The sequence below is a fragment of the Atta cephalotes genome (assembly GCF_000143395.1).
Source record: "Atta cephalotes unplaced genomic scaffold scaffold00034, whole genome shotgun sequence".
Classification (NCBI taxonomy): domain Eukaryota; kingdom Metazoa; phylum Arthropoda; class Insecta; order Hymenoptera; family Formicidae; genus Atta; species Atta cephalotes.
This window is the reverse complement of record NW_012130098.1, coordinates 613,170-633,953: the sequence shown is the minus strand read 5'-3', so window position 1 is coordinate 633,953 and position 20,784 is coordinate 613,170. Positions and strand designations below refer to the sequence as shown.

General features: G+C 31.7%; 1 protein-coding gene across 2 annotated transcripts in view; it reads left to right on the top strand.

The window, feature by feature from the left end:
• Window positions 1-20,784, top strand: part of LOC105621495 (four and a half LIM domains protein 2-like) — a 93,785-nt gene that overhangs the window by 32,516 nt on the left and 40,485 nt on the right. Inside the window, exons 1-3 of one of the 2 annotated variants that reach the window (XM_012202964.1) lie at window positions 14,108-14,187; window positions 18,656-18,830; window positions 19,815-20,048. In XM_012202964.1, coding sequence (XP_012058354.1) covers window positions 14,108-14,187; window positions 18,656-18,830; window positions 19,815-20,048 — 489 coding nt within the window. Of the gene's footprint in view, window positions 1-14,107; window positions 14,188-18,655; window positions 18,831-19,814; window positions 20,049-20,784 lie in introns of those variants that run through there. The other variant, XM_012202962.1, reaches the window with a different exon arrangement.

Genomic DNA, 20,784 nt, shown 5'->3' with positions numbered 1-20,784 from the left:
ACACACACACACACACACACACACACACACACACACACACACACACACACACACACACACACACACACATTATTTATATATATATATTATTTTTAGTTAGTGTCGACTGTGTTATTATTATAATTCAGTGTTTTTTATAGCAAAAATTAGTTAAAGTTTCTAAAAGGCTTACATAACATTGAATTTAACATTGGACATTAAAGATCTTTGAGGAATCGAATTTCTCAAAAAATAAGCTTTTTAAATCATCCTCGAAAGCAAATGAATTTTATGGCAAAGATGAGCACAATTGATTCGTAATCGCGTTAATGTAACTTAATTTATCAAATCACGTGTAAAGTATGTTGCTACCACAAGCCTTAGGCAATCGCGCGTTTGGTTTGGTTTCAGTTTTATCCAATTGAAGGTCGAAGCAACGGTGTCACCGCGCGCTTTCTCAGGCATTACTGTTTCGATCCTTTGTGTCATTTCATCGACGCAATAACGTAAATACGTTAAGATTTGCCTTCCTACTTAACTGTGCGAATTTCCGTCAACTGCGATTAAAATCCTGTCGGCGGAGCAGTTCTTCGACGAGATCGCTAGCAAAATGGTTTGGGACAATGGGCTCTCGGTGAAAGAGGTGACGGAAATGAAGAAGAAAACGCCGCGGTTCCCTTCGCGCGAGCGGAACTTCGCGATGAGAAGACGCGGCCCTCGCAGATCCTCCCTGATCGTCGGAGGGGCATCGCCGATCAGCGCCCCTCCGATCGAGCCGCAGGATGTCGCGGAACCTGATCGTCGCACATACGAGGATCCATGCAGCAGCGATTGTAACGTGTAAGAATTTATTTTATTTTATCGATGCGTGCACGAAGCCGCTGATTTGTCGCTGTTCAACTCAATCTGTCGCATGAAAATGTGCATACTAATGAGAATACATTGAGTAAATTGAGTTTTCGACAAGATACAAATACATAAGTTGGGCACACACATAAAATAGATATTATAGATATTACCTCATTGAGATAATGATTGATACAGTCGATATTTTAATTTCAATATAAAATTATCTAAAAACCGATTTTTATAATTAATCATCTGCGAAATATATTAATCATATGCGAAATTTTTTCACATATATAATGCACTTACAAATCACAGTCAAATATATTCTACAGTCAAATATATTCTATACTATAATTAGTCATTAGATTTTACTTAGATATTTTACAAAAATAGAACTATCTTGTAATTTATCTAATAAATTTTTTTTAAAACGAAAGAATAATCATTCCAGTAATGAAATTATACGAAAGCTTTTTATATTCAAATCATATAAATATGTAATAATAAAGAAAATAATCGATATTAAAGGAATTAAACACAAGTTATTAAACCAATATAAGACAAAATACGAAGGCTTATAAAAAAATGAATTATATGAAATGAGGAGTGCGGTTACTAAAGATAAATCCGACCCTTGCGAACTCGCACGAATTATACGATCAATAATTAAGAGGCGGACCGTGCAACAAATTATCTATGTCGCATAATAATTTGCCGGTTGACGGCGGTGACGACAGCAACAGCGACCGTCGAGATGAGTTATCGTCATAAAAGAAAATGAGATATCGTTCGTAGAAGCCGACAGTTGTCCTTTCATTGATTTAATGAGATCATTAACGAAACATTAACGTCCTCATTATACTAGGCGTCGGCAGAAACTCGGGGGACAGTAACCTGTCCGCTTTTCACGGTAAGTCCACGCGGTGATTTATCGACGACGACAGTAGCGGAAGATAAGCTTCTTTAAACTGTCATATGCGCGATTCATCGGATTCATACGATCATCGATCGAGCGACTAATCCGTTCGCAGGCCCATGATTGCAGACCCGCATGAGCGATCATAAATTCTCATGGAATCATCGCACGTGTCTTCGTTAGGACGACGCTACAATGGACCGCTTTGATCAGCTGAGCGTGCATCACTCGTGAACGGATGTGATAGGCGAGATATTGCCGCGGTTATATTGTAGTTGAGCTAAATCACAAACTCACGAACTCTCGATAAACGGGAAATACAGAGGAGATGTCTTCTGCTTGATCGTGTTGAGTTGGCACGAAGTTTATTCCGAATTATTTTGGTCGAGCCATATATATATAATACCGCGTATTGAGAACGAAATTCATCAGAACGCTTTAAATCACAGCTGATTTGTCATTTTATTTGATTGAACCGATTTGTAGAATGTCAATATAAAGAAAACAATCTGCGTAGCGAGGAAGATATTTTGAACTGAAGAAAAATAGTAAAAAAAATAGTAGTGAAACAGTAGTGAAACAATAAAAATAGATATAATGTGAAAAAAGATAATTAATAATGTTATTAATAAAAGAAATAAAATATAATAAACTGTATTTTTGCGTATTATTAAAAAGGCATATAAAATAAATCGTCTTATATTATTTATTTTTACATTTGTATATTTTCTTATAAAGAATATCTTTTTCAAAATATTTTACAAAAAATGAAATTAAACGTCGTTACAGATATTAAATCTTTTGCAATAACTATATTTTCTCCGAAGATCAGAAATTGAAAAAATCAAGAATATTTAATGTTACAAACAAATATAATATAATAATAAATGAAAATTACATCGATAAGAATAAATCAAATCAAAGAAAGAATCCCATTTTCGAGTTAAATATTCAATGAAATCACATTGAAGTTATTTATCGTGATTACAGGAATTTCTTAACGTTTTTTCAGGTTTATTATTTAAAAAAACATAATTCTCTAAAATCCTTCTTTAAAATTAAAATCATTCTTTTATATCTTCTCATGTTCCTTCCGTATTTATGTATTAATGGTGCAACATCTGATGTGCTCCTAAATCTTCTCTTACGACAGACTTTGAAATATCTTAAATCGACCTGTCCGAGCTCCGCGTATAATCTTGCTTAAGCCTTTCAGGCATGCGTATTTGCGTAATACGAATCGCATGAACATGATCTTATTGGTAAGCACATTTCAGAAGCAGAATCATAAGCGATCTTTCACGATGCGCCATGATAAGTTACGCCTGCGGGATAAACATATTTGTCGATAACAAAATTCGATCGATGGCCTTATAAGATTTCGTATTGCGTTGCTTTAAATTGACGAACATGCATAACTCTCATTAAAATTGCGCAACGCGCATACACAATATTCCGTTCTACGCTTGAGGATCGAGTATTGAGTACAAGTACATGGCCATGAGAACTTTAAATTCAATGTAATCAGATAAAAACTTATGAAATAATATACATATATATATATATATATATATATATATATACATGTATATATATATATGTATGTAGTATATAAGTATATACATAGAAAATGCATTAATGTTCATTCCTTATATTGATTAATTTTAACCTCAATGTAGTTTATTACTTATTTGTTATCTTCTTTTAGTTCTAAATATTAGAAAAAGATAAAGTGTAAATTAAACCAACATTATTAATCTACATTGATAGAAATTGGTCTAAAAAATTTTTCTTTTAAACTGCATTTAAAAAATAGTTAAATTAAAAATATACAATTTAAAATATATAATTTAAAATATAGGATAGTTCATGAAATGGACGTGTTACAACACATTACTTCTTATAATATAGTAAATATCACATATTAAATGAAAAATATGTTCAAACCAAAGTTTTGTGACTTCAAGGGAAACACAAGATGAAACTATTGGATCTATATTTTCAGAGATAATAGCTCGTAACATTTTATGTGGGCCACCCTGTACATAAAAGTAACATAAAAATAAAGTTTCTTTTTCTAAAAATTACAAAACTGTGTATAAGTATGTTACAATTAATATTTCTATATTTACGTACACAATATTGATATATGTTAATTTTATCTTAAACAGATCGTTGCAGTTTTAGCTACATATAATATACATATATAATGTAAAGAAGCGTGATGAACATATAGAATTATATAAATATATTTCTGTAAGTCATGAACAAGAGTAATAGGGAACTATACTGTTGCAGCTAAATAGAACGGTTAATTATTAATTAAGCTATTTAAAAGGAATGCCAACTTCAACAAAGTCGTACGTGCCACACGTTCCAAGTTTACTCGAAAAGTTAGTTGCCGTTTACTCATCACATACTCGCGATGTCAAAATCTCGAAAGATAAATCTTTGTGCGTTTGTGAACCAGAATAAGTTGTGGACTCATTGCCAAGGTGATCTGTCCGGCAAGTCCGGTGTTCTCTGTATAGATCGCTGTTTGACTCTTGATTCTATTGAAGTTCATATCCATTGAAATACTATCTAGAAAGATAATAAACAGCTAAAAAGCGGAAAATTTTCGGGACTGAACTTCGGATTGCGCAAAATAGAGAAGCGTTTACGAAATTTTTTAATGTCATAATTATAAATTATGTGAATGTTAAATGGAAATACTAGACTGATAACTCAAATTGGCATCCAGTAAACAAATAAATCTTAAGATAATATATTATTTAAATAGGATTTATTTTATATTTTTAAAAACATGCACCTCTTTGGAACATATAACTAGCAATGCTAATGTGACATCTAAATTTTTATTCTATTTTAATATGATTGTATATAGTTTCCGAAACAATTTATACACTTTATATTGTTCCTTTCAATTATAAATAATAATTTATTATTAAATTGTAATATTACTATTATAAATATTAAGAAAGTAAAAAGCATAATTATACATTCAAGATAATTGCAAAAACATAAAATAAGATTTATATATTGAAAGAAAACATAATTGTACTCTTGTCCCGAGAGGCCAAGATCCATTATTGTAATTCAGTTATTAATGATGCTGCTAATCATTGTTAGTACTACTGAAATTATTTGCGAGCCATGTCTCGTAAATCTCCTACAACCAAGGTGTATGTCAAGTCTAGCAATGATATGCTGCATTTACATCCTATCTCGAAAGTAAAAGAGAGAGAGAGAGAAAGAGAGAGAAAGGAGGAGGAAGGGAGAGAACATGTTGGTCGAAAAGGTCTGCCAAAATCTTGTCAAGTTATGTCACGTGCGACAGAACTACGCAGCTACACTGCCGAGCTTGCTGGACTAATGTGCTCGCACATCGGATTACTCATCAAAGTTCCCTTACGTAAACCCGAACGAATTAAATGCCCGGACGTCTTCCCGACAAATGTCGCAAATGTGACGTAAATTTTTGAATACGCAATCCGCTGCCATTTATCACGGAAACTCAATGTAGGATTCGTCTGAAACCACCGTTTAATATGGCTTGCTTAACTTCCACATCGTTAACGACGTGAAATCCGACTAATTCTTAAGCTTATACTAGTGAAGTATCATTTTTAAAGAATTATTTTTCATATATGTATATTTATAAAAATATATATTTTATATATATAATAATTATATTTTTACAATCTAATTATACACATATAAATGTATAATTATCTTAAAATATATACTATATATGTATATAATATAAAAAATAAAATTTCACATCAGTAGATGTTTATAACAGGAATTTAAATTGAAATGTTCATAAGTTTACCAATTAAAGACTTGATAATATTTGTTTTGGACGATCTTTTGGACAGTCTTAATATTCGCAAAAATTGTTTTTTTGATGCGGATAATGAGACAATTTCGATGCTTATGACGATTTAGTTTACGAACTTATTGCGAAGCTTATAATAAACTTATAATTGCGTGCACACGCACTAATTAATGCGCATCTGCCAATTAAATTTTCTGTGTATTCCTTACAGTGTTAGCACGACGACTAACTTTCGTGTATTTCTTCGCGTTGCATAGTGCGTTTCAATCCGCAATATCACGGTTGGTAATTTTGTCATAGCGAAACGCAGAGACAAGCTGGTCAATAAAATCTGCTGAGGAAATCCCCGCTGGGACAAGGATTACGAAAAAAGAAGAAAGAAAATTATTATACTAACAATAAGTCATGAGAATTGCTCCAAAAAAAGAAGTTGAATAAAAAAAAGGGAATACGAATATACTTAGATATTTATATTAAATTTTTATATTAAAGATAATCTTTGTTATAAATAATAAGACTAATCACAGTGAAACAAATATTATCGAGTTTTCAATTGATAAACTAATTACTTTATTTCTTTTTCTTTATTTCTTTCTCAAAGAAACGTTATATATTGATTTAATATTTCTACATAATTTCTCTATTCAATTTAAACCTTGATTTATTTAGATTCTATATTAATTTGTTGTTGATAGTGAAAGTATATATTTGAAGTAAGAAGTGAAAAAACAGAAATTTTATATTATTTAATTTCTTTTATTTTTATTCTTCTCTATACAATCTTTTTTTTTATGAAACACCTGTCTACCAGATAAAAGACCATGTACAAATTTTCTTTTGTAGAAATTTCTTAATCAATTTACCCTTGGCATGACATGATGAATGTTTTTTCATCAAGAAAGCGCGCCAGGACTTTTACGTGCTCTCTCTGTTTAAAGATAATAAAATCTTTTACGATTAAAGTGGCGACGGCGGTGAGAATCGCTTCGCGCATCGCAATCTTTTTTCAACGCATAACGTTCTACAGCGAGTTAACAAAACGACTATAATTAAAGTGATTGGCTACTGGCTCGGAATCGTGTAAATAACAACGAACATCAATATGGAGTTAATAATGCCATAGATTTCACAGTCATAGAGATTTTATTTACTTTCGACCATAAACGAGTTACTTTATATTTCTGCAAGAGTTCCCTTTTAGGAATAAGTATGATTTGAAGTTGAATATCTATTGCAACATACTTTACGTATATGGAGCGATGCTCAAATTGTATTTCGCATCGCAACTAAAATGTAGCAACTTAAATATACACATTCAATACTAATAAGAGAAGTTAAAAAGGGTGCTGCATATCTAAAACCGAATTCTAGCCATTAAAAATTTTTTTTATGATTAATTCCATCTTTTCTAGACTTACGCAAAATTTCATATTTTTAAAATTTTACATTTCCTTTGTAAATATCAAGAATATTTAATTACTTTTTTATTATACGTACATCTAAATAGAGATTGAAAGTTTTTCCGTTATCTATTCGATATGTAAACACAATGAAATTTCGTGTCATTGGATATGCTAAATGTTTACATTGAGCCTGGCAAACGCACAAATTGAATGCATATCTTCTTTAACGAGCGTAGCGAAATGTCATAGTGCCATTTTACATGGCAACTTACATGCTTGACACTCATTGGATGTTAAACGTCGATCTTGCAACATGATTCTTGTTAAAACACACATTTCTCGTGTTATCCTTGTTCATTTGCACATCCAAAATTTTTCGTCGAGGATAGAACGATAAATTTACAATCTTAATGTAACTAATTAAATTAAAGTGTTAATATAATATAATGTATAATTATTCCTTATATATAATACACATGATTGAGTCATTCGTGTCTTTCCTTTTTTTTTTAAATACACAACTTTCTAAAGATGTTAAAATATATGTAAGAATCACTTTATAATTTTTATATACTTATAAAAATTGATCTAGAAAAATTGATCTGTTGAATGACTATCATGCATGTGTAATACAAGATCGGTCTCATCATAATAAAAACCGTTATATTAAAGGATTATATACAAATATCTGCAATTAAATAGATTATGTTATTATCTAATACAAATATCTGAAAATCATCTAGAAGGAATAAAAAGAAGAATCGCGATCAAAATTGTAATTGTCCTAATGTTTTTTTTCAACAACACTTAACATTTACTTACAGTAAATAAATATTTACTCGGTAAAAATGATAATTAAATCAAATTAATGATTCTGAACCTGAAATAAATATATGTTTATTCGAACAAATATTTAGTAAAATTTAACATTTCTTTTCAGTGTGTAGTTAAACTTTACTAAGAGACTAACAGTTTTTACAAACAATTTACAAATCAATTTTTTCTAAAACGCAATTATTTTCTAATAATCAGAAAGAAACAAATCAAAATATCTTTTTCAAATTTGTTCGATTTATTCATTGCATTCACGGAATGAATCTGACGTTTCTGGATTACAAGAGGAGAGGGACACGCATAATGCAACAGTTGCATCGTCATCCAGAGAGATTCCCTTCTGCTTGACACGCCATCGCATCAAGCAGACGAGTCTCATTTGCGCCAAATGTTCCGGAGCCCTTCGGGAACACCCGATCGAGGCTTGCAAGCTACTTTGCGACTCGTTCGAGCATAGTGGGAGCTTTGGTTAAGCTTTCGACCACGAGCGACGAACGCGATCGTAGTCGCGCTTGCGCCATCATGATGGCGCGCTGTTTCTCGCAGTCACCCGGTATTAACTGTAGGTACGCACCTACTGACGTTGTCGTCGTCACACCGCGTGGTGCCAGTTTGAAGCATGCTTCTCTTGCGGATGCACTCTTACGTGACGCGCGTGGCATAGTTTCGTTGCGTTTCTTCGTGTCGAATTGGACGTCAATTTTCCCAGATGCGATGTCGGAAAACGATTTTATAGCTCGCGATCGATGATTCTGGGAAAATGACAGTGATGTTAAGAAAGACTTGGTTTTTCGTTTACATCGGGATCTACGAAATGTACATTGACAGATAGTTAGAAAACTTATGATCAATTTGATCACTCATACGGCATTGAATTAAAGGCTATTTTATATAAAGTATCTAAATGGCATAATACTAACTTTTACAACGAAATAATAATGTATATTCTGCTAAATAACGTGATGATATTATTACTAGATATTTAATCGTTTAAAATATTTATACGCTTTTACATTTAACTTTGCTTCATTTGTATAATAATTTTTGATACATAGCTAATCTAGTGTAATGCAAGAATGAATTCGTTATTAATCGTAAAGAAACTGCACTATATTTTACGTGTAATAATACATAATGATAATTACAATTTGCTAAACATTTAAACGCGTGCGTAATATATGATGTATTATATGTGAGTGCACGTGTTTGTCTTCAAGAATTTGAATCATGATATGACGACTTTGGTATCGATGCTTATAAATCACTATAAATAACAAAATATTTTATTATCACTTAACATTTATTTCTCGACAAATACAAAAAACGTATGTAATAACTGCGTTTGAAGAAATTGTAAAATTTTTTTAATGAAAGAAATCTTTTACTCAATACATTATTGGATGCAGAATATATCTTTTTCTATTAAGTTCCATACATTCTGAGACCATTGTCATTATAACATTATAAAGGATTGCCATAAAATGAAACAGCTTCATATTTATTTAACCATCATGAGCATTTCGATTTCTTCTGTTTGTAGTATATAAAGCAACAGTAGTGAGGAAAGACGCGATTAGTCAGACATCGCGACTTTTCCCGTTTCATCTTAGGAGAACGCCCGACATATTTCGTGCGAGACGTGGAGAAGCTGCGTTTTATCGTGCGTTATTGCGTCTATTTCCGACAAGGACTATTACTGGCGTTTATATATAGCGTGCATTTATCTAATTAATAGCTATTAGCCGCGCGGCCTCTGATTCTCGGTCGACTTGTTGTGCTAAGTCAAAAGCTTCCGGGCGCCTTCTTCCGCGTGACACCTGTCAGTTCAACCGAGCAATTTACACACCGCTATCCGCATCGCGATCTATGAACTTGTGTGTGACCTACAAAAAATACATCAAACATATTTTCGTAGATTTTAATGATGCTATCGTACGACGAGTTTCTCTTCCCTTTTTTTATGAACCTTAATATTTATTATTCTAACGTTAATTTGTCCTGTGTGATTAGGTACAATCCAAATAGGTCAAAAGTTTGGAAACACTTATAAAAACTTGACATTTTTAGAATTATAATTGAAGACTAGATCTCGAATTATATTTCTAAAAATATTGTTTATACGCGCCTTCTTGGAATATGATGTTCTTTCACTATAATTATTGGTTATTACGAAGAATATTGCATAAAGTTTTAGTCAATAGTCGAATTAGAAAGATGCTCGCACGGAATACGAGAGATGAGGTAATATTCTGAGCTGAGGTAATATTTTTCGCAATAAAATTATTCGTAATTTTTAAATGTCTTATTAACAATCAAATTATTATTTATATATGATTCTTATTATCACAAAAATTATTAAATTACTTGTCAATTTAATATGTGACATTAATACTCCAGTTCTGTTTATGATTGCGTTTCAAGACTGAAAAAGATTTCAATGCACGGTTTGCGGATTGAATAATATATAAATGCACACCAAAATATTTACACACTAAGAAGATTCGCTTTGATTAAAAATAGGTTTTTTTCTTTCTTAATTTGATTTTTTTTAGAATTACTCAATCAAATATTCATAATATTGTGTTTTTTTAATAATAATTCTTTAGATCCAATAATTTTGTTATTAAAACTAAAGAATTATTTTTTAAAAACATATGAATATATTTGAGTAAGTAATGAAAATGTCAATTTTTTTAGAACTGTTTCGAAACTTTTCACGTGGAATGTATATTTCATAGATAAATATAAATAAATATTCTCATTTAAAGAAATGAAAGATACTATGTTTCGAAATGCTTTTTGTACCACTTTTTGGTAGCGATATATGTTGCATTTTGCGGACGATTATTATTCCATACATGTATCAAGATATGCCAGGAGCCCTAGTTTCAGATTTTACTCTTGGCAGAGCGAATCTGTGACTGACTAACGAACATTTTCTCTACCACGATGATTCACCTGCGGACGAAATAGCCATTTTCCAGGTAAAGCCGTTTCCGTGATGGAAAAGCGTACGTGCCCCATTAAATAAACGTTATTGCTCTCGATTAAAGCAATCCATTAATTCACTGGGTGCGTGCCGCGTAAAGGTACCGCCTTTTCTTATTTACGTCAATCCGCCTTTATACAGTTTTCATCGACGCCAGCCGGCATATTTTATTCAGCGCGTGCAATATAATTGTGCAAAAATAGCAATTCGAATTAATGCATTTCTGTGAATCATGGAAAATGTTAACATCGAAGAGCTCATGTTCTCTTGATTGCATTTTTGCGATTAAATTGTGAGAATTCCACACGCGGTATAGTCATTATCTTAATCGTGCAATTCCTTTTTAAAGAGAAACAGATTAAAAAAGAAATTGTAATCTACTTTCTAAATGTAGATCACAACTTCTTTTTTAAACTAATTTTGAGAAACGAGCAAGTATTAAATATTTATATATATTTTAGTTCCAAAATATAACACTAATGTAATCCTAATCACTAATGTAATTTAAGCAGTGTATGTTAAATATTTAAATATCAAAATCAATATTTTATAAAAATTTGAAAAATGAATTTACTATATGTAAAATATTATTCATTATTTCTAGCGAACTGGAAAATTACGACAAAAAATGAATTTACAATAAATTTAATTTAGCATAGAATTGTAAAGAGTTATTAATGTTAATAATAAAAAAATTTCATTTATTTTAGCGCCTAAAAATTTTGCCATTTTTTGACAAATCAAAGACAGACGATACGAGAAGTTGACCGCATTCCGCTATCTTCACTGTCAGATTTATCGAGATAATCTGCCAGTCGGACAGCACACGGCACTTCGATATTATTCGCTTAACATGTACATGAGAAACCACATGCGATCGTGAACACATTCCTTAAAACCATCTTACAAGTCGATCATATGTATCGATCGAAAGATTAGCTTCACGAACTGACATTTACATTTTTGAAAATTACTCGAAGTCATCTGACAATGTATAGCTGGATAATAACATACATTAATGGGCAATGAAATGCTTTTTAAAGATATTTTGAAAAAATAAATTTCAAAACAGTAAAATATACAAATCAATTCTTATTATTATCAATGTAATTCTTTTAATAGACACTCATTAATAATAATTAGATAAAAAATTAATTACAAATATTTTAAAAGCTACAGTATATTAAATAACAATAAAATTAATCAGAAGTAACTTGAAAATATCTGATTCAAAGTTTACGTAAAGTATAACATAGTAAAAAATCAGATTTATTTGTAAGGATTTTTGAACCATCCAATCATTACTGCATGATGTAATTCAAAATACTTAATCGGGTCAGTTCATGCATGTTTCAGTGATATAAAAGAGAGAGAGAGAGAGAGAGGAGGAGGGACGGAGGGTAAAAGGATGAAACTGATCAAACGAGGTTGCCCTCGAAACATCAAATAAATGGCTTATTAACTTGGCCAGCAGTCAATCTTATGATTGACGATTTGATTTTTTTAATGTCAAGAGGGATTCGATCTCTGCTCCTCCGAATCCTTTTTCATGCGTTATAGCGGGACAGGAGGGGGGGGGGGGCCGACGATCTTTCCTCACTATAAATAACCGGATGACTGTGAATCGCAGCGATTTCCGCAATGAAAATAAATTCAACGATATGTATGTGCGTATGAGCGAGCATCCATGCTTCTCGTTCGCCCGTCGTGCATCCCCGGCATGCGCATAACGGAGCGTTGCAATTATTTTCGCGAAGACAACCGGCACCCACTCATCTCTGATCGTAAAATAAACCGCGAAAATCGATTTGCCTAAATTATAAACTACGCTCACGATGTACGACGCTGACGTGGTGTTTGCATTATGATGTCCACGCGTCTCGTTTAACGCGAAGAGATAAATCAGATTATCTTGCGCGAAACGCATCTGATAAGTGTGCTCGACTCTCTTAAGTATTCTCACAGCTTACGATGTATTCTGTACCCAGATAATGCGGCCACACTATCACATTTGCATTTTCCATTTTTTGCAACTAATTTGCTATGTTTGCATGTATAATATTACTATTATATTCATTTTTTTGTAATATTCTGTTTTGTAATTTTCTTTAATAATTGGTCTTTAATTAGTTTGTAAATATTTTTGAAAAGATAAAATATGTCTTTTTTGTTAAGCGTTACATTAATTATTAAATTTCTCGATCACATCTTATATTTATTTTTAAAAATATTTATCATTTTATATTTATTATATTATGTTTATTATTATATTTATATTTATTATTACTTAAAATACAAAAGACATATTTTATTTATCTTACATTACATTTTCAAAAAAAGAATAGGAAAATCTTATTCTGTAGTTTTCAAAAGATATTTTTAAAGAATTTGAGAACATATTGCAACTAAATTAGAAATAATAAATCTTATATACGAATATATTTCTTATAGAATATATTGCCAAGTTTAATTGACATTTACATTTTTTTATCCCTAAGCTATGACTCGTTTTCTTCGGGCACATCACAGTAATTTTAACAACAGACAACTTTGATAACTGTCATCTTTTAATTAATGGACTACGAATAATAGAATTATCTTTAAAAATCATCCCCAAATGACACTCTTTGTGCTATCATAAACTATCTTGTTTATTTTGAGGATCCAAGTTGATTAAGATAAATAAGTTCAGTTTTGAAAGAAATTAGTATTTTTGAAGACAATAATGAAGAAAATGAAAGTGACAAAAAAAGAAATCAAAAAACCATGATGCCGATTGCCGAAACGGCACCCTGAACGAGCGACTGCAGAGGCGTCACACGACGCCGACCTTACTTTCGGGGCCGAACTTGGGTTCGACGAGGATGAGTCCGAAAGGACCCGGGAGCCAGGATGGCCCGAAGATGGAGGTGCGGGTATCATGCGTGCCAACGCCCGGCGCCGAACCGCAGGATATCCGCGTCCGTATACCGGAACCGAAAAAACGGCCCATGAGTCCACCTCTTCTCGAGTCCACGATGCGAACCAGGTGTCCGTCGGTCTCGGAGAAAGATTTCTACCGGAAGACCTCGTCTTTGGAACGGCGGGACCGTTATCCAACTCTATCCGGCACGGAGATTAAACGAGGCCTTATGTCAAATTCCGCAGAGCCACTACAAACACGCAGACGGAATCCCATGTTGGACCGGAGGAATCGATATCCAACTATCACTGGTGCGGAACTCAAACGGAGTTTGGCGATTGGCAAATGTCCTCTCGAGGATGGTCTGGATCTCAGCTTAGCACCGTGGCCCGGCATGAAATGGGCCTGCGTTCGAGTGCTGCATCTCTACTGCAAGGTGTTCGACCAATTCGAGCTGTTTGAGCTGATCGTTAGGTAATTGCATGTGGTGGCTGTAATGACATGCCCGATTTGATAAACATGGCTCGTATAAATAAAAAGTGTGAACAATTGTGAATCTACCTCATATTATTAGCATGTTATTACATTCATAAGATTTTCATTATCTTCACAACGTATTAAATTTTAGATTTAAAATTCTTGCCGATTCACTGCAGCCATTTTGGATTATGATGTCAGAAACAAGAAACATACGTAAAGAAAATGTTTGCAAATTATATTAAAATATGAGTTTTTTTAATAAAATTTTTAATAAAACACCATTTAGAATTGATAGAACAGATTTGTAAAATGTACCAAAAATTCCTTTTATATGCCGGTAATTAATAAATAACTATATATTTTAAACTGAATTATGTTTAATTAGAAAATGAGACAAATTATATAATAAATTATATATTACCTGTCAAATTGAGATAAATATAATTTTATTCTATTTTGAAATAAAAAAGAGTTCAAGACAATATAGAGTATATTTTACACGTGTACTCTATCAAATGCAAATATTGTTTTATTATATGAAAAATATTTCTATTTTAATATATTTTGCAAGAATCTTCATTATGTGTTTTTTCAATTTGACATCATGGCATTAATGAAGATATGTGGTGAGTGATCAGAAGCCTTAATCTTTCGAAGCTGACATCAAAACTATTAGGTGTGGGAAAAAGTTCATGGCGTTTTTCCCATTAGATGGCATTAAAAAAACGCCATGAATTTTTTCCCACACCTAATATAATATAGTTGATGCTGAATCTGTAAGATCTATTTAACTTACATGTTAATTGAAAGGTATTAATTAATTTAGAAAAACAATACTGATATAACTCGTAAAAAAAGAATGAATACTAAATTTTTGATAAGAATAATCCAAGTTTACAGGTGTAACGTTATGAAAATTAAATTGTTTGATATTTTTTATAAAGAGATTTATAATTGAATAAGTCCAATAGATCCTTTGTCAATTCCGGAGGGTTAAATCGTTAGAAAAATATTGTTAATTACAATATTGGGAAAATTTCTATTTTTCTTTTTATTAAATTATTCATAATGATCACACAAAACAAGACTAAAAAAATTAATTTGTTAATATAAAATTAAACTGAAACGTGACATTTATAATCATATCTAGAAAAATCTTCTAACAATAAGATCTCAATATTCTCAATATTCTAAAAAGAGAATAAAAGTGCTTCTTTTAAAAAAAAAATCTTAATCAAAGTTAAGCTTTTGATTCCATTGCTAACCAGATTTGTTTACGAAAGATTTTACATGGTTCGATCCATCAACGTGGCTTTTAGGAGATCGCTAAAGCCCAGTGAATATAACACGAACGCAATTAGCTGCGTTAGTATCTATTAGGCGAAGCTTCTAACAGTTTCCTCAGTGCTTTACGATGGAAAATGGCAGGCAAGCAGCGCCAAGCCAAACCCAACCGAATGATTTATGTTGGATTACGTTTGTAGGTTAACGAAGTTGATTTTTCACGCTGCCACGTTTGCTTGCGCGAACTAGATTTTATCAAGCATGCAGCTTCTCTTGTCTCTTCTTTTATCATTACATAAAATGCAAAGATTATCATCACCTGTCCTATGTACGATTTTTTCTGATATTACAGAAATAATTTTTTTCTTTAAGATCAGATCTTTTATAATACGAAAAACACTTTTCATCTCTCTTTTTTTTCTTGTTAATCGTATTAAATCGATAGTATGGCATGTTGCGTTTTCATTTCACTCTTTCGATTTTCGTATTTCTTCTTTGCTTGCGCGTTCTCGACATATTTTACGCCTCTGTAAAAAAGAATCTCTCGTGAAATTTATCATGCTATTTCGTGCGTCACGTCTGTCACTTATAAAATTAATTTGCCATATCGATATCTGATATAAACTCGAAGTAAAAACCTCTTTGAGGTTTTTAAGTCTCGATATATTATTGAATCATAAAGTAAACTGAGTACTTCTTGGCAGAAGATATATTATCGCAAGTAAATGACAAATTTCTAAAAATGGTAAGAAGTAGTTCTGCATGAATTTTTATAAAAAAAAGTTACCGTCTGCTAAAATTTATTGTCAAATTTATGGTTTCTAAAAATAGGAAATGATAAAAAATGGGTATACTATAAATTTAGTAATATATTTCATATTTATCTTTTTTGCTTATATCCGTGATTCATCGAGCATCTGACTTTTTTTGCCATAACTAGGTAAGAGTTAAAAATAAAAAAAAATTTCAAATGTGTTTGCGATCAATGTCGGCGGTAAGTGTATATGCGCGCAGCGTCGAACGTGAATTGGAATGAATTACGATCTACGTACAAGTATAACGTTACATACGTTCACCGAATTAACGAGGCGTCAACATTAATTTGCATTCAACCTCGCGTAAAATATTGAAACGCGTTCGACAAGACACGAGATTAAACCTGGCTGTAACAAGGACATTGAGGACGAACGGATGCCTTCTATAGAATCTACGAGAATTTTTTTTATAGCGATTCCGTGAAACCGCGAGTTATGGTTCGTTAGCAAATAAGATGATTGCACGACTGACATTATCAACGTGACATTATGAACATCACCAATGATACCCCAGAGACATTTTCCACGATGAGAAGTAATCGTCCTTGACATCCTGCATTTTTACGTATTATCGTTCTTGCCTTTTATCGATTTTAAAATTTTACATATACTTAGTAATAGGAAGATATTAAATATATATAGAATTAAATAATATATAGAATTATTATAAATATATAGAATTAAAAGAGAATTTATTATTTTATAAAACAGATTATTTTTATATTTATATGTAATAAAAATATTTTATAAATCAAACATTTAATAAAAAAGTACATTAAAATCATAAAAATAGTTGAAAATTTGCGGAATTTTATACGTGTTATTTTTTTGGTATATGTAATACATAATTGAGAACTGTAGCATGTAAAAATCATATAGAAAAGAAATTAGATAAATCAATAAAATATCTATTATTGCATTAATAATTTATAAGTAAATCTTATTTATAATTTAAATAACAGCATGCGTACTTATAAATAAAAATACATCATACATTCAAAGTAAAAAAACTAATAACCCATTAAGATTGATATAATTGCTATAAAAACTAAATAAAAATTTGTATTTTGAATAAGTAAGGCAAGGAATAAATTACTATTAAATGCTATATATTAATTTGCAATGAATGTTCGTTTTTTTTCTTTACGCCAATGAGTGTCCTAAATTGAAAACAAAAAACACGAGAATAAGAAGGACAAGAATAAACTCTTACCTACGTGATAATTCGAATCCTTATCCCGCTGCTATCATGTTCAAAGCATAGATATAGCTAAAAGAGAAGGTCCCCTCGCATTAATGACAAGGGTCTCGGCGGCCTTGAAGTCGACATCCGGAAGGGTGCGGTAAAGCCGTGATAAACGTCCGGCGCAAATGCATCCCCTTGATTATACGATCGCTGTTCGATACAGTATTAGTATCGATCCGAGGCCTCTCGCGCTCTCTTTTCGCCAGTAAAAATTTCCTGTCGCACCCACGCGTACATACACGGAAAGAATGATTTGGCTGATGTATCTAGAAATTTAATTAGTGATCTGAAAATAATTTTGTTAGGTTATCGAAATAATTAAATTGAATGCTCAGATTGGAATGTTAAAAATTTTTTGCAGTATTACTTGTCATGCTTGAGTTTCCTATATAATTGTTTTGATCCAGCAAAATTATTTTTAGATCTGTATCTGCTGGAATCTCACTTTAAAAAGTGAAAATTGAATCAATCTTGAAAAAAGTGTCTCAATTTTTAAAAATGAGATTCCACTCCAAAGAATTTAGAGAGTAAATAGATACAGATCTGAAAATATACTTTTGCTGGACCATCGTAGCGACAGTTGTTGTCCTCATCTTTTTAATGTCTTAATTAATATTAATCAATGACTTAATTAATTAACGCGTCAATGATATTTATTTCCATAGCATGACAAAATAGTAATTAGTAAAATGGTAATAATTGTCGCAAAGCTATTCGCGAGTATTTAAAGTTAATGCAGCAACGATTAATAAAGCATCGCGTCGTAGTAAAATTAAAGAGAAAATATAATGCAAATTCCAAAATGAAAAATATTGTTGGCACTTGGCCTAATTATGTGATTATCGACACACGAACAAGGTAATAAAACGTAAAGGTAATAAAACGTTATTGGATACCTTATTACAGCGCGCCATGTCTTAATAAAGGACACATAGTAAATATTTATCAGAGAACTTCTTTTCTTGGACGAAAAAGATTTAATTGAAAAAAGTTTTAGTTTAAGTCGAGATCTTATATGTAATATTTATATCCGTCTGTCTTGAATAGTGAAAAGATTTTATTGTACACGCATAGAAGATCTGATTCTTAATAACAATGTTTTTTTTTTTTTTTTCAGAAAAAACTGCACTAGCTGTAAGTGTCCGCGCGAGGCCCACGATGTCTGTCACGAAGAATGGGTGTCCGTCAGATCCCGTTTGGGACTTAAGGGCGATGAGTCGAACGGACCTATCGGTGTGGATCCCAGAGAAAAAGGTCTCGCTTGGGTACCTCCTGGACTTCCGTCGCATAAGGTGAAGTTTTTTTTCTTTGTTAACATTTTTATATTGAAAACGAGCATTGAAATAAAATTTATACAATTTATATACAAATTAGTATATTATACATGAAGAAAGAAATATCAACAGAAGTTACTATATAGAATTATATAGAAAGTAAAGCATATTTCATTATCAGTATCTCCATATTTAAAAATTAATGCTTGTAGAAGAGATCACATTCACATAAACCTCTTTTCTTTTCCTTTTCCTTTCGCCGTTAAATAAACTTTTTAAAATATTTTTTAAAAATTCTTTGATTCCAATTTTATTCAATGTTCTTATATCAGCACCCATCTTATTTTTATCTTTTAAAAATATACTCATTTTTTATTTTCTAATCAGACATAACTGTGCCTATCACAATTCTAATTTTTGGATCTCGCAAAATATTGTTTATCGTTGTTCGTACATAGACAGAGTTTGCACAGCTGACAAAGGTGGTTTCCCTAAACGATCGTTTGCAGTTTATATCGCGAAACGAATAGGATAATAACGGGTAGTTGTGGGCGGAAGAAAGGTAGAAGCGAAGTATGCATAGTGAAATAGACGTGCGAGACGTTTGACGGCCGACGAGAATCTTGGCGTGCCGCCAGCCTTCAGTATTTTTCAAAAAAATCTCAGCGCGAAGCTTTACAGCCGAGAACTGGTCTTTATCACCATCGGTGTGTTTTATTACGGATGCTTTTCTACTTTTTTTTTTTTTTTTAATGAGTCCGGATCACTTGCGGCCGACCAGCATCATGCATTTACGATGTTTTTGATACACCAAATATTGAAACCGCATCGCGTAGATCGTTGATATTCATATAGATCATGATATTCATATAGAAGCTGAAAAAAGCTAATATTCTATAGTTTCTAGAGAAAAGTGAATTACTTGTTTGTATATATTTTATTTACAAGTAGAAATATATTACAACTTATGTAGTATTAAAACTGATAAATTGTTTCTTGCAGGTAGAAGAATATTTCTCGATGCTACCGGAAATCGCTGTACCAAGACTCGGCACGCCTGGCGAACGGCACAGAGATCGTCAGTTAGCGATTCAGTTGCCTAAACAGGATCTAGCAAGGGCCTATTGTCGCCATTTGGATCCCAAACATGCCAGCAGCGCCGATGATTTCATGGCCGCCAGGAATGAGATTGCTCTGGACATCGGTAGTGTACAAGAAGTTCTCGAGAAAGATCTCGTGAGTATAGAACTTTCAGCTTCAATAACAAGTAAAAAAAATTCTAAAAATTAATATCATAAAGAGTTTCAGAATCGAATACGAAATATTAATTCGTAATGAATTAATGAATATGTTTATTTGTAGTATCCAACATATCTGCGCTTCTCGTGATTCAACTCTTTCTGTCTTCTTCGATTGTTATTGATTATGTTCAGTAAAAACAATTTAATAAGCACTTGCATTTCTTGAATTACAGTTTTACATTTGAACTGAGATAAAGACTATTTCTCTAAATCTAAAAATATAATCCAATTCGTACAAAGTGTTTACTTTATTCTGCTGAACGCATTTTTTAAACAATGCGCGGCTATCGAAAATCCTTTAAAAATTTACAATTTATATACAATATTTTATGATGTGCTGTAGCCTGCGGACCACATGCTGTTCGCTTGTAAATTTTTGCAGATCATAAAATCAAAACCAAAAATAAAAAAATCATATTTTCCATTTTATGCAAATAAACATTATACGACCTGCATTTTGTCTATTCCTAAAAATAATCCTCTAAAAATATAATCTTTAAAAAAAAGGATGCTACTGTTTTATGTAAATATAAAATATTCGACATTAGAATTGTTCACCAATTGCAAAAATGAGATCTTTCTGTAAAATGAAAGAGTAATGAAATTTCGGAAATTAATATTGAGATTTTATACATATATATATATATATATATATATATATATATATAATA